Source organism: Ostrea edulis, chromosome 6, assembly GCF_947568905.1.
Source record: "Ostrea edulis chromosome 6, xbOstEdul1.1, whole genome shotgun sequence".
Taxonomy (NCBI): domain Eukaryota; kingdom Metazoa; phylum Mollusca; class Bivalvia; order Ostreida; family Ostreidae; genus Ostrea; species Ostrea edulis.
Genome location: NC_079169.1, coordinates 71,121,323 through 71,148,168, shown reverse-complemented (window position 1 = coordinate 71,148,168; position 26,846 = coordinate 71,121,323). Strand labels below are relative to the sequence as shown.

Sequence of the window (26,846 nt, the reverse complement as noted above, 5' to 3'; positions counted from 1 at the left end):
TTATACAATGCTTACAAGCGAATTTTAATGGGAAATTTGGATATTTTTATAACTGTTTATATACACAAAATATGTATTGTTACATGTTTACGTATTTTTAACTGTTGTGTCCGTCGGATGGGACGTGTCAAGGATCAAAACCCCTTTGGCACACAAAAGATTTTTTCCCTGATTTTCGAAAAACCGTAGGCTCACGGGGTACCGTCAGGGAAACTCAAACTCTCACAACCAAACATGTTTCAGTTTGTTAATCGCTGTAAAATGACTGAAATATTGCGGCGTAAACCATAAACAATCAATCAATCTAGCTACATGTAACAAAGGAGCCACAATAGTTACCATATAACATATTAATCTTTACAATATACATGTATATTAATGCTGCATATGTCAAGATGCATTGAGTATATTATTATATATCCACATGTAAAACTGATCTCTTATTGTGGCCCCACCCTACCCCCAGGGGTCATGATTTGAACAAACATGAAGGTACTCTATGTCAGGAAGCTTTCATGTAAAGTGAAACGTTTTGGCCCAATGGTTCTTAAGAAGATTTGTCATATATACACATGTATATGCGCATGTAAACTTTGATCCCTTTTGTGACCCCAATCTACTCCTGAGGGCCATGATTTTACCAAACTTGAATCTGCACTACGTCAGGTAGCTTTCATGTAAATTCCAACTTTCATGGCACAGTACTTGAATCCCCTTCACCCAAGGGTGATTTTTACCCAGTCAAACATTTGGTCCGATTCTAGAATTTGGTAAATTACAGAAAATTGTCACTTTTGAATCACCCAGCAGTAACAGAGTAACGCTTTAATTTTTTCGAAATTACTTTCATCGTATAGAGATTAATTATATTTACGATATATCAAAAATCTGTCTTTGGACTCTCGATTATAGTGCTTCCATTCGCGTGACCACCTAAACATTTACGCCATTCATGGTCCCTGTTATCTTATGAAGTCTTATATAACTTTACTATATCACATCAGATGACCAGAAGTATGTACCAATCATTTGTTTTTGTTGCTATGGGTCCTGATTGTTATGGTGATAAATTGCAACAACAACAAAAAACCAACGTGTTTTAATCGTATGAATAGTTGTACTTTAACAAAATTGATATACATCAACGTGTACTTTAAAAATGCAATTTTTGAACATATTTCATGCCAATTTATATTATGCTATAGAGACTTAAATCTACCAAAAAGGATCAAATTTCTTCAGATTTGCTTTTACTATGGATAAAATAAAGATAAATCTATTTTCAAAAAATCTGACTGGCCATTGAAAACATTCTGAAGTAATTCAACTTAGTTGCCAATACTAAGCCAGACAGCAATGTAAAACTTATACGGTACCAATTTTGATGCACCAGATGCGCATTTCGACAAATAATGTCTCTTCAATGTAACTTTTGACCAGTTGTATTAAAGTCACAATATTGGTATTCTAAAACAAATACCATGGTTACCATAGTAACATTTATACCAAGAATTGCGAAATATAGTATTTGTTTCGCCGTCTACCTTATAGTCAATTTTTAAAAAGTTATCATTTTAAAATGATTTTTTATGTCAATTCAGATATTTATATGAATTTTCATGAAAGTTGATTAATTTCACAAAACAAAGAGAGATAACTCTATAATTTGGGTTAAAATCACGTATTTCAATATAGGAATGAATGGAAAACTGAAAATATTTTTAAAATATCCCCCCCCCCCCCCCCCGTGAAACATAAATTCCCTTTTTGCAGGTATTATGAATTGTCAATTAGCGAATTTAAACCAAAACTTTTGTTGTTTCACGGGGGGGGGGGGGGGGGGGGGTATGTTTACATTACAGACCAAATCACAGCGAAAATATTCACAGTGATCAATTGCAAATGGGATTAAAATGAGATAAATGAAGATTAACCATTTTGTACTTAGTAATATCAATTAATTTGACAAATTAAATATTTATTGATATTAATAAGCATTTTGAAATATATGACTTTTAAAGCTCGGTTGATTGATTGATTCTTGCTTAACGTCTCTCTCGAGAATTTTTCGCTCATATGGAGACGTCACCAAAACCGGTGAAGGGCTTCAAATTTAGGCCTTTGCTCGGTGCTTACAGCCATTAAGCAATGAGGGTTCTTTAGCGTGTCACATCTACTGTGACACGGGACATCTGTTTTTAAGGTCATCTCCGAGGACCCGTGACATTCACACATGAAGCCGAGCGTTTGGCGATGGAACTGTCACTACCTTTTTTCAACGACTTAGGTCTTTCGCAGTCGGATTTGGAACCCCGGCCTTCCGCATGCGGAACGAACGCTCCAACCTCTAGGCCACTGCGGCGGTTTAAATACCGGTTTATATATATATATATAGATAGATAGATATATGTTGGCGGGAATCCAGAGTGCACGGTCTTAAACGACTGGCATGCTTTAAGTTCAAAGGTAAGACTTGTGTGAAGACAGAACGTAATCAATATCCAGAATATAAATAGTGTACCCCAAATCTTGATCTTATCCTCGGCCAGTGTAAACGCAATATGCATTTATCAGTTTCAATGTAAATAAAAAGTACTTTGGGGTTAGTAATATTTAGATATTATCATCCTTATCGAGATATTTTAAAGTCTTATAATTTCAATTTGATATACCAGTAGATCAAACTTTACCAAATTCAGAAAAAAATTAAACAGCAACCTTTAAATAACATGTTTAACATGTATAAAAAAAATGTGCATGCTCATTTCTTGTCTTTCTTCTGTTTTTATTCTTACAGCGTGCTATTCTACTTTCTAAATCCATGCGAATGGATTCGAAGCAACCATATTTATACCGGAAATTAATAAAGGTAAAATTAGACCGAGAGGAGAAGGGTAGTAATGGTAAATGCACTTAGATATTTATGGAGCAACATTCCATTATCACCTGCATATGGTGTTTATATCTCTCAACTGATTCGATACGCATGAGCTTGTTCTACGTATGATCAGTATTTAAATCGAGGCAGGCTACTGACTAACAAGTCGATGATGCAGGGGTTTCAAATACAACCTATGATTGGGTCAAATGCTGTCTGACGTGTTTCATACCGATTGTCAGGCCCTTCTTGACACACTGATATTAACTACGAATAACTCCGATTACCTAATCGGGATATAGTGCTCACGGCGGGTGTGACCGGTCGACAGGGGATGCTTATTCTTCCTAGGCACCTGATCCCACCTTTGGTATATCCAGGGGTCCGTGTTTGCCAAACTCTCTATTTTGTATTGCTTATAAGAGTTATGAAATTGATCACTGTTCGTTATCTTCACCTTTCATAGTGAATGATCTGGTTAAAATCATAACATAACCAATAATGTTACCTATATCTAAATACAGACTTATTCTTTGCATCAATTGACACGTACCCCACTCCTAACACCATTACACATTCATATGAAATATAGCTTATACTAACTGACAGAAATTACAAATTAAAGAAGTGCCCTTGCAATAGTTGGAAATGGAATTTGTAATGAAATGTATTGTTTATACTAGATCCGACTGGTACAATCTGGCCTGTCTGTAACCAAACTTCCTAACACGTGCCCCGTAGTTGGCACTCATCACCATGGTGGAAGGTGTGGGTGGGTGGCAAATCTTTGGCAGAAGAAAAAAATCCAAACCCAGAAATACAAGCAAAAAGAAACTCAACCCAAACTTAAACATCCTAAATAATGGGGGTCCAAGGATTTAAATCATCAGTTCAAGCTTACATTTCATTTCTTTTATTCATTGCCATAAAAAGTGGGGGGGGGGGGGGGGGGGCTGATCTAGCCAAAGAGTCTTGATCGAGATAATCTTCAGTTTCGCTGTTAGATAAATGATTTTTCCATCTTTTTTCCAGGTCAATTTCTCTTGATGAACAAAATCTGTGACAATCCAAACTCTACCTATGTCAATGACTGTAAGAAACTGCATTAGCATATACATATGTAAAACCATCTGTCAAGCTAAAGACCGTTGACTTTTATGTTCAATGAAATATCCAAATATTAAGCAGATATGGAAGACTCAGTGGTGTCTTTGATTTCGAGTTCACTGCGTATCGGCATATGAATAAAAATGAACATTGCTAATAGATAAAACGTCGTTGATATATCTAAATGTCGAGTTGAAAGCCATGGTTAAATATGTTGTCTTCTTGTGTAGTAGCTTTTGTATAAATTCTGCCTCGTAAGAATACGAAAACGGGTCAGTTAATGATGGAACAGAATTTGAGCCCATGGTGATTCCAAGTCTGTTCGAGGACTTGATCACCAAAAACTACGTATATATCGTCAATAGGAAACTCCAGCATCTGTTTAAAATCAACTTTGTGTGTAGAATCAGAGTTATGTCTAACAGTAATTTTGGTACTCCTTTGAACGTGTGGGGTCAAGCCGTCATCCACTCCATACGTTCAAAGGAGTACCAAAAGGTTTAGCCACCAGAGTCCATCGTATCTGCTTCACTCCTTTACTTTATCATTAACAGAGCACCTATTTGAAAAACCATTTGTGCAAGAGAGACTGTGAAGCCCCAGAAGTGCAAGCAGATATAGATGAGATGTCAAAACACGACAGACAATCCCTACTACAATATAAAGGCAAATTGGTAGGTGACAGAGTCCCAGTGGTTATTACGTACCAACCTATCTTAAAAGACCTAAATAAAATTCTGAAGAAGCATATTCCCATTATTCACATTAACCCGAGAAAGGTCGAAGTCTTCAAAGAACCCCCTATGGCTGGCTTCAGACGTCCGAGAAATCTGAAAGACATGGTGGTACGAACCAAATTGGAGAATCCTTGCCTAATGGGGGCTTTAAAACATGTTCTGATGACAGATGCCTGATGTGCAAACAGAGTGTGCGCACTTACAGTTTTAAGAGCCCTGTCAACGGCCGATGCTACCGAATTCTTGGGGACACACCCTGTCGCGCATTTATCTCATAAGCTGTAAGGTCTGTAACCAGGGACCTACGTAAATTGATTGATTGAATATTGTTTCCCTAGCATATGAAAGTTGAAGATAACGAACAGTGATCAATCTCATAACTCCTATAAGCAATACAAAGTAGATAGTTGGGCAAACACGGAGCCCTGGACACACCAGCGGTGGGATCAGGTGCCTAGGAGGAGTAAGCATTCCCTGTCGACCGGTCACATCCGCCGTCAACCCTATATCCTGATCAGGTAAACGGAGTTATCCGTAGTTAATATCAGTGTGCCAAGAACGGCCTAACAATCGGCATGAAACATGTCAGACAGCATTTGACCCAATGATAGGTTGTATTGACGAACTAGATCGTTATAGCGACCATAGAAATTGCGAAATGCTGACTTCAATCGAGACTGTTGAAATCCCTGTACCATCAACTTGTTTGTCAGTAGCTTGCCTCGATTTAAAAACTGACTATACGCAGAACAAGCTCTTCCGTATCGAATCAGTTGAGAGAGATAAACACCATATGCAGGTGATAATGGAATATTGCTACATAAATATGGGAAGTTGACGATGGAGAAGCTGAAATCATCCCGTTTGTCAAACAGTTGGGTTGTCAGTTTTGCCGTTAATGTCTACTTTCAATAAAATATCTAAGTATGAAGCAGAAGTTGACGACTCTGTAGCGTCTTTTATTTCGAGCTCACAGGGATATATCGAATCGACATATGAGTGAAAGTTATCATTGTTCATAGACAAAACGTCGTCGATATATCTAAATGTCGAATTGAAAGCCACAGCAAGAGATTTCTTCTTCTCGCGTATAAGTTTTTGAATAAATTCTGCTTCATATGAATATAAAAACAGGTCAGCTAACAAAGGAGCACAATTCGTGTCCATGGGAATTCCAACATTTTCGTGAGGAGCAAAGATAGGGGCTTCGTAGAGTACTTACTGGATCCAGCAATGTATCTTTGTAAGGGTTTTTATGTAGTTTAGGAATCTAGTATAGGTACGGTAACTGTTATTTATTCGACCCATTGACTGGAATATTAAATGTGTCTAACACTGAAGCATGGTTTTGAAGAATTTCATCTCTTGAAAGGGCAGTTGGAGTATAAGTACGATTACCAAAAGTGGAATTAATACCAGGTTCGTTTAAAATACAGTTGTGATAATGAGCCTTACAAACAAAGACAATGCTGTTACAAGCTTTGTCAGCTGGAACCAAAACATATTCCTCATGTAACCTATCTAATTCTTTTATCACTTCTGGTTTACTAAACACAGAAGGATAGATGGTACATACTTTTGTTTTAATATGTCTAATGCGGGATTTTAATATTCCTCGTATGCTTTTAACCCATTCTGTCAATGTATTAAGTTCTTTTTCATATTTAGCCCATCGTCTGGCACAATCTTCGACAGAATTCATAATAGAGATGAAGTTTTGTCGCCAGTTGAAAGACCGAGGTTCTCTGTATTTATGACCTTTTAGAATAAGTGATTTAAGGTCCTCATTTTCAACTATATCAACATCACCAGTAACGATATGTCCAGCTGGACTATAGTTGAAAGACGATGAAGAACAAGAACACGTTTGTGGAATACGTATAAGATGGTCTATATCTAGGCACTGCAAAGTTTGTTTATGATTAAAAAGTTTGGATGCAATAGTAGAAGTATAGTTGTAGGAAATACAGGGTGTAGACTTAAACTTGAAATAAGTTGGAATACACGACTAGACCCTTTTATGACAAAGAATGTTGCTTATGTTGACGGCATATATTCCTTTGTTTGTAAATTTGAGCTTAAGGAACTTGCGGCATGATTCGGAATGTGTTTGAAATTTAGAAAGCATAGAAAGAAGAAAATTGACAATGTGTGAAACACTGCTTATAGTCACTGACAAAAGAGAAATAACTCTTATTTACTATTTACACAAAGTACATGAAAGTTTTAAGAATTCTAATGAAATGAAATCAAAACGGTTACAAATTCATCAAATGTGATTGTTGTCAAATCCCAAAATGTATCCAACAGAGAATGTGTAAATAAATGGGAAGTTTATCTGAACTTGACAAGTATATCCATATAGTAGGATATTGTATATGTAAAACAGTTCAAGGAAAAACATAAAAACACATTGCATTGAACAAAAGTTTACTGTATACGTTTGCATAATCACACATTCTACAATATGTTAACAAATATTAACCAATTAACAAAAATTAACGAATGTCTAACAGGTTTCTCTACTGAGAAGTTTATTATATAAAAATAAACTCTAGCACACTACATATATCGTCATAAACGACATTCTAAAATTCATTGCTGCTGAACGCTAAGTGATATTTTCTTAAGCTTTATTTATCCTTACCTACGGTTTCTTTGTTTTATCAGTCTCGTCCATTTTATCAGTTTAATCTCATTTCCATTTTACTTTTGCTTGAATTCCAACTCGTGATATTCATGAATACGGAGAGGACGTTCTCTCAGATCGAAGGGAATCTATAATTCTATTTTAAAATGTATACAATTGACGATACGAAGAGATCCAACTAATTTCATATATTGTTTAGATTTCTAGGATACTAAAGTGCATCAAAATGGTAAGAAAGTTAACCTATCTTATAATGATTCGTCATCTGATGTACATGTAACAACACTATACAAGTAAGTGAATAAGATTATAGTAGAGTTGTATACCTGCATTCCTTATGCATATGGTAAATGCGACTGATTAAGAGTTTATTGCAGCTTAGAACAAAACATATCGCTTGTAAATGGATGCATAATGCAAATAAAGACACAAATAGGGTCCACGTTGTACATTCCTTATGGTAAATGTGATTATTCAAGAGTTTATTGCAAACTGGAACTAAACATGTCACTCGTAAAAGAAAGGACATCGCAAATAAAGACACAAAAACCCCATTATTGTGGAATGAACACTTGACATAATATTGTTCGTCTTGTTTTGCATGTTTCTAATTTTAAATGTAAGGGTATGGTAGTTGCAGTTTTCATTTTTGCTTCCATTACAGGGACATCATTAACTGATTACAGGGACATCATTAACTAATTACAGGGACATCATTAACTAATTACAGGGACATCATTGTAGTGAACTACCTGCCTATTACTTGTAGTCACTATCAGTTTAATATTTGGTAGAATAGTCACAACATGAAGGTAATGAAAATCTACTCTCTGCTGGAACAATATCGAAAAACTGTAAAGAACTAGGAGATGAACTTTTCAATAGCGACGAGGTCGTTGTCGTGCGATGATTTCATGATTCTAATTTCAAGTTTTACCTTATATTATCACAAATATTATAATTCTCTTTTGTCATTTAAATAACTATCTTTTGACTGCACTTGTACAAGTTCCTCTTTAGTACTATATAATGGTGCGTCGAATGACATTCTCTTCCCATAATCCCCTCCATATCCGTTGTTATAGTATTCTTCACTTTTGTCAAATCCGCCATATTCCCCACTCTCCACGTTGCTGCGTCCTACATGTCCGTTTGATATAACCCCTCCGTTCATTTTGTCATCTACTTGGTTGCTGTCATTTCCATGGAAAGCACCATACGAAAACAGTTTTCCAGAACCATCTGCTTTAAGTGTGTCTTCAGGGCGCCACTTGTCTTCCTCCGGTGGTTCCGCCCATGCCTGCTTTTCGCCGGAAGCGAAGATGCCATAGAAGATGATGCCGAGAAAATGCACCACGCTTGCGATGATGAAGACGTTTTGCCATTCATCAGCAGTCTAAAGACATTCAAAACATGATATAGTTAATAAAAGATTATATCATGAACAAAAGAATAGGTTAGCAATACAAACCATGACTATTTCAACTAAGGCACATACGTTGTAAGCGATCTATACTAAATGTTAGGGTGTATACACACCCAACTTACTAATGCCCACTATCAAGATATGCTAAATGAAAATAACATTTTGACTTCATGATTTCTTATGCACCTGTAATATATGGCATATTGTTTACACCTGTAATTTTTTGTTTTAAATTTTGACATACAACATAACCATGTCACCATGAAAGAGAAATGTGTCAATATGTTAAACATGCTTTGTCGACATATAATATGCTAGTGCGTTGACATACGTACATCGTATTTTATTTGACAGGCATTGTATTTACCAGAAAGTCTATACACTCATTCGTGTTGTTTGTGGTGTTCATTATCAGAGTGGGTGATGGCTCTAAGTGGAGGTTCTGCTTTTATGTGTATAAATTACAAATGTTTGCCCAACTATCTATTTTGTATTGCTTATAGGAGTTATGAGATTGATCACTGTTCGTTATCTTCATCTTTCACGTACATATTATAGAATTCTTGCACGTTGAAATAAATAAATCGCACGTTATCATGATCTTGAATGCGAGCATGCTTGTGTTGTATTTTGCATGAGGTTACTGTAGATAGATTGGACCGTGTACCCCCTCTTTGGTAATATTTTCTTGTTGCATAAACGTTTTAAAGGACTATTGTTTACACTTTGTGAAAATAGCCACATTGCATAATACACATTGTGTAGTTAGCAAATTATATGTTTACGAAATGTGAATCAATTGTAATGTGATTACTTAAATATATCATGTTGTTGTTTTTTTCCCTTGGACTTTCAAAATTTCTTTAGAAATACGAACTATCGTTTCCTTATAAGACGCAAATGTAAATAGTAATTAGATATAATTTCGTGTGTTACATGTGATCAGCGACAGTCCACATACAGATGATATCTTAGTTCTTAATGGAAATGTATATTGTAGAATAGACTAATTCTACATTGACAACTGAATTGTTGTAAAGTGGATTGATTGATTAATTGTATATTGTTTAACGTCCCTCGAGAGAATTTTTCACTCATATGGAGACGTCACCTTGTCGGTGAAGGGCTGCAAAATTTAGGCCTATGCTCGGCGCTTACAGCCTTTGAACCTGGGGATCTTTATTGTTCCCCACCTGCTGTGACACGAGGTCTCAGGTTTTTGCGGTCCGCCACTGAGGACCTATTCTAACCCAGATCTCCACGGGACTGCAAGGTGGAACATGATGTACTAGTATCATCAACTTTTGACATAATGGTAATCAAATTTCTCCCTATAATTATATTATATATTAATTTAACTCATGATATTTAAGAAATAGATTTCATTTTTGAAAATACATAAGGGTATGAACTGCGACAATCTATGTCGGCATACTTCATGAAGCGCGTGAGCATATTTTTGAAAATACATAAGGGTATGAACTGCGACAATCTATGTCGGCATACCTCATGAAGCACGTTAGCATAGTCTACTTTCATTTCTGTCGGAATTCCCAGCCATTAAAATTTGTCAAAATTCATACCAGCATTGTTCACATCTGCACTTCATTCATGATGAAATTACTATCATTATAAGTAAAGATACAAGATATCAAAGACAGTGTCTTATCAACATGTGGACCTGTCTGAAAGTAAGGAATGTGCATCTTATCAAAGCCTGGGCAACGTACGCTGCATTATCACACCAATTAGCAACTTTCTTGATAAGTAAGCTTCCTGTAAACCGTTCTTCATCAACATTGGTACCTTTGACCGCATGAGAAAGGTTGTCATCGAAGATTTTATATAATAGGATACAAATATTAGATGAATGCTCTTTTACGAATACCAGATTATCTTTCAAATAAAGAAACATTAACAGACATTGTAACTTACCCCTTTTTTGGTCAGGAGTTCCGTAACGACCGGACACAGCATACCGGAGAGAGTACCGACACCATTAGAGAGCCCCATCAGAATACTGGCAAAGCGTGGAGCGATGTCAAGGTGATTGACATTGAAACCTACCAATTTAAAATATAAAAATTAACGTCGACAATCAGTATCGGAAACAAACGGGCATGATGATGAACTCAACAAGGAAAGAAAAACCAGGCCACACTTGTTTGCGACTAAATTATGTCTTCACACACTCAGCGTTGTATTTGGAGGGGGGGGGGGGGGCAAACGAATATAAAAGTTGCCCCTTGATATTTGTCTGAAAATTCTTAGTCAGCAGGGAAAGTATTTCTACCAAAACCCAAAATCAGAGAGGAGGGGGCGTTTATTCTTCAGTATACTCAGTACATACGTTCAGTTCCTTAGTCCAACCTTGCATTTAATACTAGCATTTATCACTGCTATATAAAGTAACCAGCTAATAAATCATGTATAAATGATGAGCTATGTATGTGATAATAACGGGGAAAGTACAGATGTGAAGCGGAAAGTGGTGGTTGGGGGGGGGGGGGGGGGTGTGAACGGACTACTATTTCATGAAAAGTTGACTTTCAATAATGCACAGTAATTGCACACTAAGATTCTCTAGGATTTGGGAACATTTTATTACAAACAAAATATTAGCTATATAGTAATGAAAGAATATTGCATAAAACTGGTCATTCTGAAATAATCTTAATTTCGTGGATTAAACCCCGCTGTATTATTTATAGTAAACACAGATTATTGAAATCCTGATGGGAATTTTAAAACATAATGCGAGTTTCAATTCTGACATTCATGAGTGGGTCGCAATAGAAAAACATTTAAACTGAATACAGGTAGATGTATTAACAGTATTTGGGGAAAGATATGATACAGAAAAGAATTGTAGTTCATGCCGTTCACAGAGTGACTTTAATTAAAAATGTTTCAGTCCTGTTGTTCAACTTCAAGATTGCAGGAGATTTACATGGGAATGTGCATGTATAGCAATAGAGCCTCAAAGCATGATTTCATGGATGTTTGTGTAACATTCTGTACCCGTGAAGTTTGTAAAACACATACAGTTCTCTGTCATATACATGTATATTACCTTCATTTATTTTAGTCAAATCATCATATCGGTAAACAGTTTAAAAGAAACGATTAAATATTCTTATCAAAGAGTCCGCCATCAGCAAACAGAAATAGCACAAAATTTTTAATTGAGTTTGTAAGAAAAGTTCACCGACAGTAATGAAGTGTAAAGATAACTCTACTGGATAATTTGACGCGTGTTTGGAGTTCCATAATGCGATAATGGCTAGAGTGAGTAGAAACAGTCTGTCTTTCTATGGACTTTCTACCAGTCTTTAAAAACATAGCATTACTACATTGTTAGACCCGATCTGATCCTTAGAGATGGTTCGGTATTATAAAATACAAAATCTGATGATATTGCAAATGAGTTCTGGAAATTATAATTGGTTTACAAATCAAATGTCATTACATTGTGCCAAATACAGCAATGGAATTGCCTCACGGCACGGAATGTGAGGCTCATCCACAACAAAAGCTCGAAATTGCGTCTGATGCAATTTATATTTACGATTGATCGATGAAACTGATATCGGAGGGATCATTAATTTTTCATTTTATTGAAACCATCTTTCATCTCTGGAACGATGATGTATAACAAGTATTATATTACGGTCTCTTGCACAGTGTATAGGCATATTTGAATCAAAGCATTTGCACGATGTCATTAGTGAAACATACAGGCCCCTTGTATAGAGCAGTCTTATGCAGATTGTTTTTTTAATAGCCCTGAGGAGAAACATCGAAAGGTCTTACTTATTTTTTTTTAATCATGCGTGAATCAACTTCGGTAAAAAAAAAAAAATTAAAAAAAAAGGTGTTTAGTTGTCAAAAACAATTCCAGCATTTGTTATAGTTTTCAGTAGTTTTCCTTAGGGCAATGAATTTATCTTGCTTTAGCGAAAGCGAATTGATGGTATCAAAATGTCACACCGTTATCCGCCAACAACTGTTGCAAACGAGAATGACATTATTTCTGGTGTAGGTTACATTGTTTTAATTGAAGGAATGGTAGTTTGTGAAATATTTCTAAAGTACATGCAAAATATCCACGAATGTATTTTGATAATTCAAAAATGAAAGGGTTTCTCTGTATTCATATCTAGATTTTGGATGATTAGCAGGTTTTGAGTAATCAACAGGAAGTTCACATTTTCGATGTAAGAGATATGTACGCATAGTAAATCAGGCAAACTTTCAAAGAGCAAATGCATATATTTAATCATTAACATCAAGGAATGTGGCATTTTTTTGGTGACGTAACACAAAGCAAAATTAAATGATACGGGTATATAAGCTTGGGTTAGACTAATGGGATGTCATATTGTGATATTTGAATTTACCAGTGAATACAGAATTTACAGGACAACTTATTATTATAAATTTTGTATTTACTGCCACGCTGTAAATTTATTTACAATATGACAAGGATATAAATGCACTAGGACCAGATCGATGCAGAAAGGTTAGATAGAGCTAACGGCCTGTCTTACATGTATTTACATGTAAATGTAGAAGTTCATGGAAAATTATTTGTCAATTTAACTTTTGTTCAGCTGGATACATGCTTGTGATTTACAATGCATATCAACATGATTGGAAAAAAGGGTGATGAAATAATTCGGATATATCCTCCTAGTAGAGGTTTATACGTGTCTCTGAATTCTTTGTGTCTAGTAAGATATGAATATCCCCCTTCTTGCAGTATACACTGTACATACTATGTATTAAGGATCTTAAAATTGGTGATTATTTTCTACCACCAAAATTAGCACCCAACCAAAAATAACCCAATATATGTTACTACGATATTACCTGAGATGGCAAAACCACTAGATCCAACGGCTAGGGTCAGACACACGATAGCCGTAGTCGTGTTTCTCGTGATTGCAACACCAAGCAGAAAGCATGCTTCTAGACCAAACCCTAAGGCAAGGGAAAACAAATTAAATATATATCAACAACATTTCACCGGAAGTACTCTGCTCCTGTTGAGAAATTCATAATCAAACTGCTTATAAAGTACTCATGATTCATATATACTTAGTATGCAGTGTAGAATGCTTGATATCAATAACTTTGTTAATATCCACAAAAATATGAATTTTCATACCTATATGATTTAACTACGGAAGCTTATTAGTGCCTCATTCACACTTTTTTATTCATTTTCCACACTTTAATCTGTAAAATGTACACTTTAATCTGTAACTTTATACTTTCAACTAAGTTTTATACTTTAAACAGTAAGATTTACACTTTAATCTGTACAATTTACATCCATACGTCTGTTCGGAGCTTTCTGGTTTTGTTTTCATTTCTCTGTCACATATCAAGCTGAAACCTGCTGTATACCTTTATCGTGGGTCACTCTAGATCATGTTGCAATTTTGACCCATTTCTACCTCTCTTGCAGGAGTTATGCCCCTTTATTTGAAATTCAAGTTACATATAGGACCCTCCTTATTTTACAGAGTGTTTGTATAAGTATAGAAAATGCGCATATGGCAAGGATTTCAATTTTCTTCAGTTTTGAGAAAATCACAGGTTGTTACACTAAGTCATCTCGCTGTTTTCAAGGCTTTTGTAAACAACGTGAAGACGCGCGTATTGCAAGGATTTTGATTCAAAACAATTCCTGATTTTCTTTCATTTTGAAAACATTACAGGTTGTTGAACTTAGTCAATTTTGGGGAAACATTTTACACACATAGAGCTCTTGCTTTGTCTATCTACCTCTTGTCAACGTTTATAAGTTTGTATTCACCTTTAGCTTCAACAAGATTACATCTATTTTCCGGGCTACGCTCAGAATTAAAAATACACATAAAATGACGATAAATGCTATACGGGTGTTTACGTTTTTCGTGAAACCAAAGTTTATCCTTGTCAGTAGAATTTTTCTTATTAGGTAAAAAATTGTAACAACATGTAAAAATAATATCCATGTTCTCATGATTGATTGTATCTTGTATAACGTTCTCGAGAAAGAATTTTTCACTCATACGGAAACGTCACCAAGACCGGTGAAGGGTCTCAAATTTAGGACTTTGTTCGGCGCTTACGGCCATTGAACAGTGAGGCTTCTTTAACGTGCCACACCTACTGTGACACGGGACATCCGTTTTTAAGGTCATCTCCGAGGAACCGTGATATTCACACTTGATGCCGACCGTTTGGCAATGGAACTGTCACTGCCTGTTTTAACGACTTAGGTCTGTCGCGGCTGGGATTCGAACCCCGGCCTTCCGCATGCGGGACGAAAGCTCTAACCTCTAGACCACCGCAGCGGTTAATTCCTCATGACTGTGAACAATGCGCGTATGAATCTTGATAAATATAGTACTTATTATTTTAACAGATTGGAATATTTCAACAGATATAAAAGTAAAATGTAAATATAAGAAATAAATTTCATTTTTGAAAACACACGCGGACATGAATAGAAACATTATATTAAGATCTGTACAAATTTATTTGTGGTTATTTTATATAAAGATCTTTTCAGATTTATTTGTGGTTATTTTATAAGCGTTGTAATTTAGGAATGTGAATGTATAGGTATAGATTGAACTCTGCTTACATACCTCCACAGTTAAATATTTTCCTGACATGCGTAGTTGTCAAGAGGCGCTGTCGAAGTTTGTCTGCCGCGAATCCACCGATGGGTACAATGATTGCCATAACAAGATGTGGAAGGGCAGCTAAGATTCCGCTCTACAATGCCAGAACGGGGTAAATACAAAGTTATATTGCTGGGTCAATAAAGTTAAATTGTTGGGTCAATAAAATAGCATATTAACACGCACATATATCCAGGATAATATACTATGTTAACCGATATTTCATATTTTTATGTATTATTTAAAAATATAAACTAGAATTAAGATCTAAAATAGCATATAGTTGACCCAATTGTTATGTTAAATGGAGCAGCCAATGCACCCTTTGACCTTGATGACACTCCATATTTGGTCACGATTTTGCAGAAAGATGGTAATGGAAAACCGGATCGAACTAGTTTGCAACAAACATGTATGTATTGCATGATGAAAGCAATGTCAATTTCAAAAGATATATAACAGAAAAGAATCAGTGAATGTAAATATTACACTGCAAACATGAAAATATTCTCCTGAGGGTAAGTTTGTCACAAGAGACCAATCACAATATAAACTTACATTCGCGCAAAATCTGTATACTAATATGCTTATTTATTTTAATTTGAACGAAAATATATAACTCCACGCGTATATAGAGGAAAATTAAGCAGCGCATAAAGATTTAGTTCGTTAATCTTCATTCAGAAAGCAAAGCACAATCGTATTTTACCTTTGATACATCAAAATGGAACACCTCTGTAAAGTACATTGGTTGGGAAATGATCAGAAGGTAAAAGGTCCAGCTCCGACAGAAATTGGCCACTATTATAGCATATACCGGCATGGATGAAAAGAACTTTAACCATGGGGTCTTCATGTCCTAGAAAAAAGTCAAACATCGTTAAGTATAATAGTTAGTTAAGCAAAATGTGAGAACCTTCATCTTCCCAAGCCAAGTGTCCGATTCGCTAACCCTTGGCGGATTTAGTCGCATTTTTAAAGTCCTCAAAATATCGCACTTTGACTTTCCAAGGCATCCAATTAAATCGTGCCATACATTCCATTTGGTTTGAGTAATGGCGGCCCCTATGTCTAGCCCGTGTTGTCACCTTTGCCATGGCATTTCGTTAAAAACAAAACCAAGACCGACGATTTTCGGAGAAAGGCTTGAGGTTTACGATCAACTTCTAGAGATAATCGATCATGTACCTCACCCAAATAACGATAAAAGACGGTATGTGCTGGAATAAATTGAACAAACTAACAAAACTTCAGTACGATATCAAAACAAAAGTAGAAACGTTGAAATCCAAAAGGCATGATTTGATACATGATTTACGCCTTAAACACAAAGGTGACATAGGCGTACAGCAAGTATGAACACATAAATTTAAAAAATCGCTTTATTGTTTTCATCTGTCAACTCCATTTTGTAAACTTACACATGTAACAGAAATTATAATGTGTTATCTGATTGGTTACATTTTGTTTTCGTCATTAACGATAACTCGCTCGATCCGTTAGATGGCAGTTCAGTCGCAACTAAATCCGCCAAGGGGGAGATGAGAGTAAGCGAATGGGACACTTGGCTTGCGAAGATGGAGAACCTTTTAAATAAAACATTATTAAGAAATACTGGCTTGTTTACCACTTATAATACAAAATTCTAATCCATAGAATTCTAATTCTTTTAGGTGCATGGTTCTTTTAAATATGATTCAATATTGATGTCTTTAAAATTGATATGAACTTTAGAGATTCCCGGTCTTCAGCCTAGAATAAAACATCCTTTGTAGTAGAGTATGCAGAACACAAATCTATTCTATGGTACCGCCCTTCTCTTGCCAATACACAATTCCCCATAAATTCTGAAAGGTGTGCATCATTTTTCAAATATTTAAAAAAAAAATGTTACTGGAGTAGGAAAATTTATTTAATCATGTTGTATTTTTGCTATGTTTTAACGATTGCTTTTTGTGTGCTGGAAATCGGTATGTGTAGGATCGCTCTTGTTAAATTTTCATTGTTATTATTTGCCATGCGCAGATGGAAAAGTCCGTTGTTGGTACAGTTGTATATTTAACACATGTGAATGAGAGGACTGGCGGACTAATTACATTTTTGTACATGTATATTGTTATTGCTAGAATTAGCTTTCTTCAACAAGTATGACCAAGTTCCTTTCTCCTGATAATTACATTAATTCTGTTTGCAAATATTTTCAACCCTTTTCATTATTTTGCATCCGTTACTATGGAAGCCATCTGTAGCCTTGCAGTAAATATCTATTAACCTTTAAAATCTGAAGCCAATGAATATCAATTAAATAGAAGTGCCGTCACCAGATAAGATCCGGTGTTTGCCCCCGGCGTTTCTTCGATCCCCTCGTATTCTTTCCTACTTGTGGTTTTGCTAAGCCGTAAAAAAACGGTTTATTCAACAACACTGGGAAAAGTCTTGATTAACACAACTTTTGAAATAATCTACTGAGACTCGTTCATGCTAAAATTTCTATTTCACCATCGGCGAATGCTTTTTCAGATGCGTTTGATTAACCTAAGATTGTTAGAAAGAGATTGGATTAAGACGGGAAATGTTTCCTTTCATGGGGCCATAGAATGAACACGATAGATTTTGTATTACCAGTGCCATTATTTGAACGAACTAAAATACAAAAACGGTCGGTTAACAAAATCAAATGTGCGCTGTCAAGAGACTCTAGAGGGAAATAATATCCTTTACTTGAATGCGTCAATGTGTTCTAGCTTGAATGACTACCAAACACAGCGGATTTCAAAACATCATATTGCAGTGATATGCTTTTTCTGACAGATGCAGTATTTACTTTGACTAATGTAATATAACCCTTTATTTCCAACTCAATGTTACATTAGAACGATACTTTATTCATACAAAAATACCAAACAATTCACTACATGTAAATTGATATTTGAATGGAATTTACACAGCTCAAATGTTTTCATACGGGTTGTCAGCTTACAAAAGGCAATGCATGCTCCTAAATGATGTTCTGTATTTAGAAATTAAAGTGTGGGATGTGTTTTGATGAAAGAAATATCATTATGCCTGATAAAAGTTTTCTCGGTACAAGATATGAATAAACAAATATTCATTCTTCACAGAATGTTTTCCATACACATCATCATATGGCCAAAATGTTCTAAAGCTGACTAATCTTCATATCTATCCATTGCGATCCATATAGTTTATAGTCTAAGTTTTGTTGATACGTCGAGAAATTTACTCATGATTGTAGGTACTGTGAGTGAATCATTCATCACTCTAATCATTCACACGACCACCCCTCACGATAAATTAAAGCCTAGACATTTTATCATCGTAGACAATTGCTTCTTCAATAAGAATGGAAAAAATTAAATAGTCATATCTAGTGGTCAGTCATTCAAACAATTACTTTGTCAAATACCATTCTGATTCTACGCAGAAGTACTCTGAAATTGATATTAAAAAGGTATTGGAGGTCATCATCGAAAATATTTTCGTAGTCTTTGGTAATCAGTTCTTCAAGCAATCTGTTGGAATTCCCATGAGCACAAATTGTGCTCTTTTGTTAGCTGACCTGTTTTTATATTCTTACGAGGCAGATATATCCCAGTGAACTCGAAATAAAAGACACCACTGCGTCTTCCACGTCTGTTTCATACTTACAATGTAGATGGGTTTTTTTTTTTTTTATTAAACATAGATGTTAACGGCAAACTAACAACTCGATTTTATGACAAATACCGGGATGACTTCAACTTCTCCATCGTCAACTTCTCATATTTATGTAACAATATTCCATCTGTATATAGTATTTGTCTCTCAACTGATGCGATAGACAAGATTTTGTTTTAAAGAGAGACAGGCTACTGACAAATAAGTTGATGTTATAGGAGTTTCAACAGTCTTGTTTAAAGTCAGCATTTCGCAAATTCTTTGGTCGTTATGACGATCTAATTTACCCATACAACCTGTCATTAAGTCAAATGTTTCATACCAATAGCTAATCTGTTTTTCACACATTGATTTTGACTACAGATTACTCCGTTTACCTTATCCAAATATAGGGCTTTCGGCTAATGTGACCTATCGACGGGACATGCTTACTCTTCCCACGCGCCTGATCCCACTTCTAGTATGTCCAGGAATCCGTGTTTGTCCTACTCTTAATTTTACATTCTTTGTAGTAGTTATGAGATTGATCACTGTCGATATCTTCATCTTTTCATTTGTACAATGTAATAAAAGCTTTCATAAGAATGACTTCATTCAGTATAAAGAAATATTCCATGTTAACGTTCAGTCGGATGTTGCCGTGGGTGTGAAATTAGCAACTATATCTTCGTCACCCTATAAAGTACCTCTATGCCATCATATTTTCCTATTTAATGCATTTTGATAGGCAGTTAACTCATAATACTTGTGAGGTAAAAATGCGATGGTGAAATAGATAAGCACCTGTTGTCATAGATAATGCTACAAATGAAACGATAAGTTTGTCTAAAAGTTACAAAACGTTCATTCAACCAACTTGCAAATTGGAGCAGAAAGTTTGCTTATGCAAATATACAGGTTTTAGATACCCCAGATTAGGTGCAAATTTGCTTATAAGAGGTTTTTTTTTGCATATATGCATGCACATTTTGACTTCCTACGTTGTGCTTTGCGTACATGAGTAATTCTACATATCAGCAATTTGTTTTTGCATATTAGTAAAACTCGTATAAATAAGGATTATATGACCATGGTTCTCATGCAAGGTGAAGATAACGAACAGTGATCAATCTCATAACTCCTACAAGCAATACAAAATAGATAGTTGGGCAAACACGGACCCCTGGACACACCAGAGGTGGGATCAGGTGCCTAGGAGGAGTAAGCATCCCCTGATGAATAAAATCTATAATGTACATTATTGTATTTTGAAGATGGGTGACACTTTATATGTACCTTGTCCACCAGACAACCAGATTCGGCGATAGAGGTCTCTATATAAATGCGCTCCTCCTGTGTGATATGAGGATTTGTTGACGGTTTTTCAAAGGAAAATATCATCCAGAATATACACCAAATCATACCAAGAATACCTACAATGCAGAATATACACCACATCATACCCAGAATACCTACAATATAGAATATACACCACGTCATACCCAGAATACAGAATATACACCACATAATACCTACAATACAGAACATGTGATAACATTTGTTTAATTTCACAATTATCATCTTGTCGTCTGAATAATATTTCTTACTATGTGACATGTTTATTCGCTTTTGGAGAGGGGTGTTATTTTATAGGGTGCAAGTGCAATTTGTTTTGTAATTAAATTTACAGTCATTTATCAAATCAACATAGATAAAACATGTGTCTTTTGTTCTAAATAACATACATTAATGAGGTGAAAGTCACATAACGCACTGTTATGGAGATTCGAAGGAGAGGTGGTTTCTGTTTTCTATTATGAAACGTTTTATATTGTTGATTGTATATTGTTTAACGTCTCTCTCGAGAATATTTCACTCATATGGAGACGTCACCATTGCCGGAGAAGGGCTGCAAAATTTAAGCCTATGCTCGACGCTTACGGCCTTTGAGCAGGGAGGGATCTTTATCGTGCCACACCTGCTGTGACACGGGACCTCGGTTTTTGCGGTCTCATCCGAAGGACCACCCCATTTAATCGCCTCTTACAACAAGCAAGGGGTACTGAGGACCTATTCTAACCCGGATCCCCACGGGACTTTTCATAAGTTCTGTATTAAAAGGTCTGTGTACCTAACGGTGCACTGGAGAATTATTCTTAACGTGGACTGAGAGGAAATATACATGTTCGTGGGGACCTCTGTTAGGGATTGGAATTCGTGGTTAAGTCCATTATCCTCTGGGAAATGAATGAATAACAGATTTACGGTAAATCAGGGTGTTATACTCTTCTATTAGTCTACAGTTTATAAACATATTTTAGTGGGTTTTTTTTAAAGATCTTTAATAGAGATGTATTTCCTCCTTGTTGGAGAAAACTGCCTATTTGTTGATTCTTTCTGAATATAACAAAGGGTCAGACCTCTTTTGAGTTGCGTCAGTAAAATTATCGGGGGAAAAATGTTTCTAAACGTGTTTACACCTTTCTTCACAAACGCAATGCGGAATTTAACTTTCAAACTCGTTTGCGTTAAACTGTATTTCAATCATTATTCACTTATTATTGTATACAGAAGGCTTTTAATGAATATCACAAGATTTTCAAACAGTGAATATGTGGAAGTGATTTACATTGGTTCCGTAACTGTTGTGTAATTTGACTCGAATGTATTAGGATCGGCTGTGTTTTCTGTGTCAATGCAAGGATACTCCCAAAGAGCTACGGTGTATGCCGATGCCCCTCTTGTTTCTAATCGCATTAACCGCCGCGGTGGTCTAGAGGTAGAGTGTTCGCCCCGCATGCGGAAGGTCGGAGTTCGAATCCCGACCTTAAAAACGGATGTCCCATGTCACAGTAAGTGTGGCACGCTAAAAAAAACCTCACTGTTCAATGGCCATAAGCCCTTCACCGGTCTTTGTGGCGTCTCCATATGAGCGAAAAATTCTCGAGAGGAACGTTCAACAAGATACAATCAATCAGTCTAATTCCCGTAAATAACATTGCCGAGAGCACGTTGCCTTTATGCAGATGATATGCAGACGATAATTTTATGTAACATACAGATGAAGAGGTATTGAAAGTCTTCCTGTTCCAAAAACAGATGAGGCTGTATATCTTTTACAGAAAGAATGCGGCTGACAATCGGTATAGGATTTATCAGATTGATCACTGCTTCGTAATCTTGTTCACGTGGACTCTGTCAAATCATCACCATCTTGGGTTGGGTTTACAATTACGTCTTGAATACGCGTCAGTAGTTTGGGGTGTGCCCTCCTATTTTAGCGTGTAAAGAATCTCTTTACTAAACCCAGCTGGGAGTCGACCCAGGGCTAGATTAACGGCAATCTTCAGAATTAGCATAACTAAACAACCTGAATATTTAATAGATATCGTTCATTCTCAATTTTAAAAAAAAAGTCCAAGTTACAACATTTGAAATAGAAAATTATACAGTTCCAAATTGCAATATGCAGACTTGACATTTTAAAATTCATTGTGTACCAAACCCTATTAGACCTATAATAGATTTGGCTGTGTCATGTATGTAATACTTCAAGGAGTCTTGCTTACCAAATACGTAGAATCCGGACTGCCAACCCAGGTTTTTAGTCAGGATTCCAGAGAGCGGCATCCCCAAGACAGCACCCGCGTAAGATCCTACAAAACAAAGAAGAGGATATGACAAACAAATAAGCCCAAAACTTAAAATTTTTACTATTTCATTGTCTCTTTTAGTTGATAATTTTCTGCGATGGGTTTCCTTTGTCCGTATTATGTTTGTTATTCAAATCCCATAATTAAAAAATCATATGATCCTCTACATTTCATCTTTGTTGCGTTTTATTTTCTCCTGCTAATCAAGTGTGATTTTTTTTAATACTTCCTTGTTTGAAAAAAATTGAACTATGATACGAAGTGAAAAGTAAAGGTAATTTTGAAATTGCAGTTAGTTTTCAAGACCATGTGTTTAAACCTTTTGTGCATGTACTAAGCAATAAAATGTTCAATGAAATAGTGTTCTGGCCCGTAAACACTTACCACAAAAGGAAATGGTAGCCAATCTTGACCGTTCCAGGGGCGGGGCCCAGTGTCGCCATATGCCGTGACATGCAGGATAAGTCACTCCCTGAGTGGTCAGAAAAATTACGGGAATGTACAAGTATGGTAAAACAAAAGATCCCTGTCTTACAGTAAGTTAGCAAAAGATGGCTAAAACTTTGACAAGACTAGAATAACATAATTAGATAGACATTTTTTTTTTAAAAAAATATTCCAAAGATGACATTTTCGCACGTGAGATGAAGGGCATTTCATCGTATCATAAATTTTAAATGCCGTTGCATAATTATTTTTTACTCCCGTAGGAATGATAAGGAGTGTATAGCAAAGCGTCATCGATTTAATATTTTCTTTGGTGAACTATTTTTTCTTCTTCTAAATTTCTATTTCCAATAAAATGCGTTCTTCATTTAAAGAAACCATGTGATTGTATTTTAGTCATATAAAATGATGGAAATCATATTTCTACATACATACAGTGTAAGTTTGTGACCAAAAACTGAGAGTTCAAACCAATCATTAACGCAAACATATTGATATTTATCACACACACACAGATATATATATATATATATATATATATATATATCACATGTGATATTCATTCTTTAGGAGTATATGAATATTGCTATATATATATATATATAATTATATCTATCTAGCTACATGTATATATCAATGGAGTTCAGTATTTCAATAATTATTTAAAATGTCAATAATGAAGGTACAGTTGTGTGTGTCTAACCATACAATATCTATATTTTGACTCGTGTTTATTCTCTGCTGTTTATGGTCACGGAGCCAGATACTGGGTCCACACTACTACAACACTACTACAACAAACCTGTTCGTGTTCTATTACCTCACAATCTGTGGGTCGCATTCATTATCTATATGTTCATACATAAAAAGAAATACTTTCTAGAAGTAGTGTAGACAACAGAAATTAATTGGAATGTATCTAGCATACCGACCAGGCATTAGAAGACGGAGTTTTCCTCTTGGATCATAGACTGAATCGTATTAATTTCGCTTTCCACTACCCATCAACCACATTTATTTCAACGCATTACATCACATCCCCTTTGAGTGAAAATCTCATTATTCTCTAAATATTCTTCTGCTTATTCAAATCCAAGGCAACCCTGAGGCTCATCCAAGAATTCTACATATTTTGTGTCAACAAAGACATTCGATTTTTTTTTCTTCCGTTTCACCATTCATTACCCAATTTCGTGCTCAAAATTAATTATAAATTCTCATTAATTCCAATGTTATTGAATGCTTCTTAGCTGTGTACGTCAGATAGATAAATACTTCTGATATTTATTAAGAATTCGGATTATTTTCTGTGAATTGCTCATTCGCGGTCTCTGAATATCCAATGGCTACTTTTACGAGGTCTACGGGATATACTTTAATTTTATTAAATAAGCATATTCAACGTTTGTGAAGCTAGTGATGTATCTATTTGAGCGAAAAATTCCCAAATGGAGCATCAAGCAATATACAAACAGAGTATTTGACAGGTAAAATATTTTAAGTTTCAATATTTTCACTCTGGACAAAATGAAGTGGATGGGGTTCAACCTCTTCTTCCTCTAACTGATCCCATTCATTCTCCTCCCCTCTTGTGTCTCTCCCCTGCTTCCCTTTCCTATTTCAGCTTCCATTTCCCTGTCCCTTCTTTTACCATTCCACCCCTTTACCCTGTTTGACCCACCGTAAACTGATTCATCGGACAATAAATAACGTTACTTCAACGATTTTCTGTTATAAATCTTAGGCATTGCAACTCAATGTGAAAAGACACATTGAGAATCATTAATATTTGAACATGCACACCATAGCAGACTTACCTCAACTAGTCCCTGTAGAATACGGACGGCCATTACCAGACCGTAGTGAACTTGAGCAGCCCCCGGCACAAGGATGTTCAAAAAAGATGAAATTCCTATGGCTAATCCAAATATTCTGAAAAAGTAACATGCAAGATGAAATAATACACCTAGTGTATGAGAGTAAATGAAAAGTTGTTGAGTGATATTTCACTTTTCATTAGAAAACGCGTAACATATTCTTGCAGAAAAGCGCAAAAACCGAGGTCCACAGCAGGTGTGACAAAGGCCGTAAGCGCCGAGCAGAGGCCTAAATTTTTCAGCCTTTCACCCGCAATATGAATGAAACATTCTCGAGCAGGACATTAAACAGTATAAAACCAACCATCTTGCAACCCCAGCCCCAACTTGATAATTTGATGTACACTGAACTAACATACAATTAGTTCATCTCTTCAAAATAATCCCATTCAGCATCAGTACATTTTTCATGTCTTTTAATCCAATCATGAACGGCTTGCTGCAGTTTTTGCAATCGTCTGCAGACACCGGAACACAACTGATCCAACTTCACTCATACGGAAACAAGTCCGCCGCCTGGACAGAAAGAATGTGATATTTTGCTTCAGTAAATGTTCCTTTGTAATGTTACTTTTGTGTTCGAGTGCATTATCGTGTAAATATGATCCTCCATTCTGTATCGCTGATTTTAAATCATACATGTATTTATAACTAATGAGAGTCCTTATGGAGTAAATGCACCTGTGATACATTTTTTCCAAAGCACCAACAACTTTATTCTATGAAAGATGAAGAGAACGAAGTGATCAATCTCATAACTCCTATAAGCAACATAAGATAGAGCTTGGCAAACACGGACCCCTGGAAATACCAGAGGTGGGATCAGGTACCTAGGTGGAGTAAGCATCCCCTGTCGACCGGTCACAACCGCCGTGAGCCCTATATCTTGATTTAAGTTGAAACAGTACTAGCATAAAAAAGTTTTAAATGGTGATAAGAGTTGTTGTAGGGTTCTGGATTATAATCTCAGGTGGGGGGTTCAAATTTTATGTATTATTAGAACTCTCCGGGCGGGAAGGTAAATATATGCTAATACCCGCCAAATAATAGGAACTGAACCTCTGCATCTCCTCTGTTTTATTAGGTACAATAGACGCGGCTACATTATGTTGCATAAACAAACTTGCATTGACAGAATTTCTTGTTAGTGAAAAGAGTGCATTCTCTCAAGCACAAAATTAGATGTTACAACATGCATGTACATATGTTTTTACGATAAAAAGTGACGTTCATTTCTTCTAATAGTTCTATAGGAATAAATTATACCATGGAGAATTTTTTTGCTTTGATCAGGGATCATGATTTTGGCCAAAAGACCACATTTCATGGTCACCGTAAACTGACTTTCCATAGTCTACCTTTGTGCCAAATATGACGTTCCAAACCTAAAGGGCGAGAAAGTATCTTAATTATGTCATTTCCGGTTGAGTGACTAGATAATGCTTTATTCCAGACTGTACCCAACACATAGTGGGGTTTTTTCCCCGATTTCCTAGAAAATATATAAAACCTTTGGGAAAATTATGCAGGTTGGATAAGTGTATTGTCTCTAGAATTAGCTAATGATCTGACAACCTCGATGCCAGAATTGACGTTACACGATTGCGCAATGAAAACTCGGTTACGGGTGCTTCATTACCGTTGAATCACTCAATTTTAGCTCTTAATTCAGTCCTAATGTAAACATTTTGTATTTTGATTTAGTATGATATATCATGCATTTGTATACTTTGT

General features: G+C 35.8%; 1 protein-coding gene across 2 annotated transcripts in view; it reads right to left on the bottom strand.

The window, feature by feature from the left end:
• Positions 1-7,135: 7,135 nt before the first annotated feature.
• Positions 7,136-26,846, bottom strand: part of LOC125683631 (vesicular glutamate transporter 1-like) — a 64,586-nt gene continuing 44,875 nt past the window's right edge. For both annotated transcript variants that reach the window (XM_048924991.2, XM_048924993.2), the window contains exons 4-12: positions 25,053-25,167; positions 23,173-23,260; positions 22,705-22,791; positions 20,432-20,568; positions 16,188-16,337; positions 15,443-15,572; positions 13,671-13,781; positions 10,734-10,861; positions 7,136-8,768 (exon numbers count right to left, since the gene is read on the bottom strand). In XM_048924991.2, coding sequence (XP_048780948.2) covers positions 8,328-8,768; positions 10,734-10,861; positions 13,671-13,781; positions 15,443-15,572; positions 16,188-16,337; positions 20,432-20,568; positions 22,705-22,791; positions 23,173-23,260; positions 25,053-25,167 — 1,387 coding nt within the window. In that variant the 3' untranslated portion in view covers positions 7,136-8,327. The remainder of the gene's footprint in view (positions 8,769-10,733; positions 10,862-13,670; positions 13,782-15,442; positions 15,573-16,187; positions 16,338-20,431; positions 20,569-22,704; positions 22,792-23,172; positions 23,261-25,052; positions 25,168-26,846) is intronic.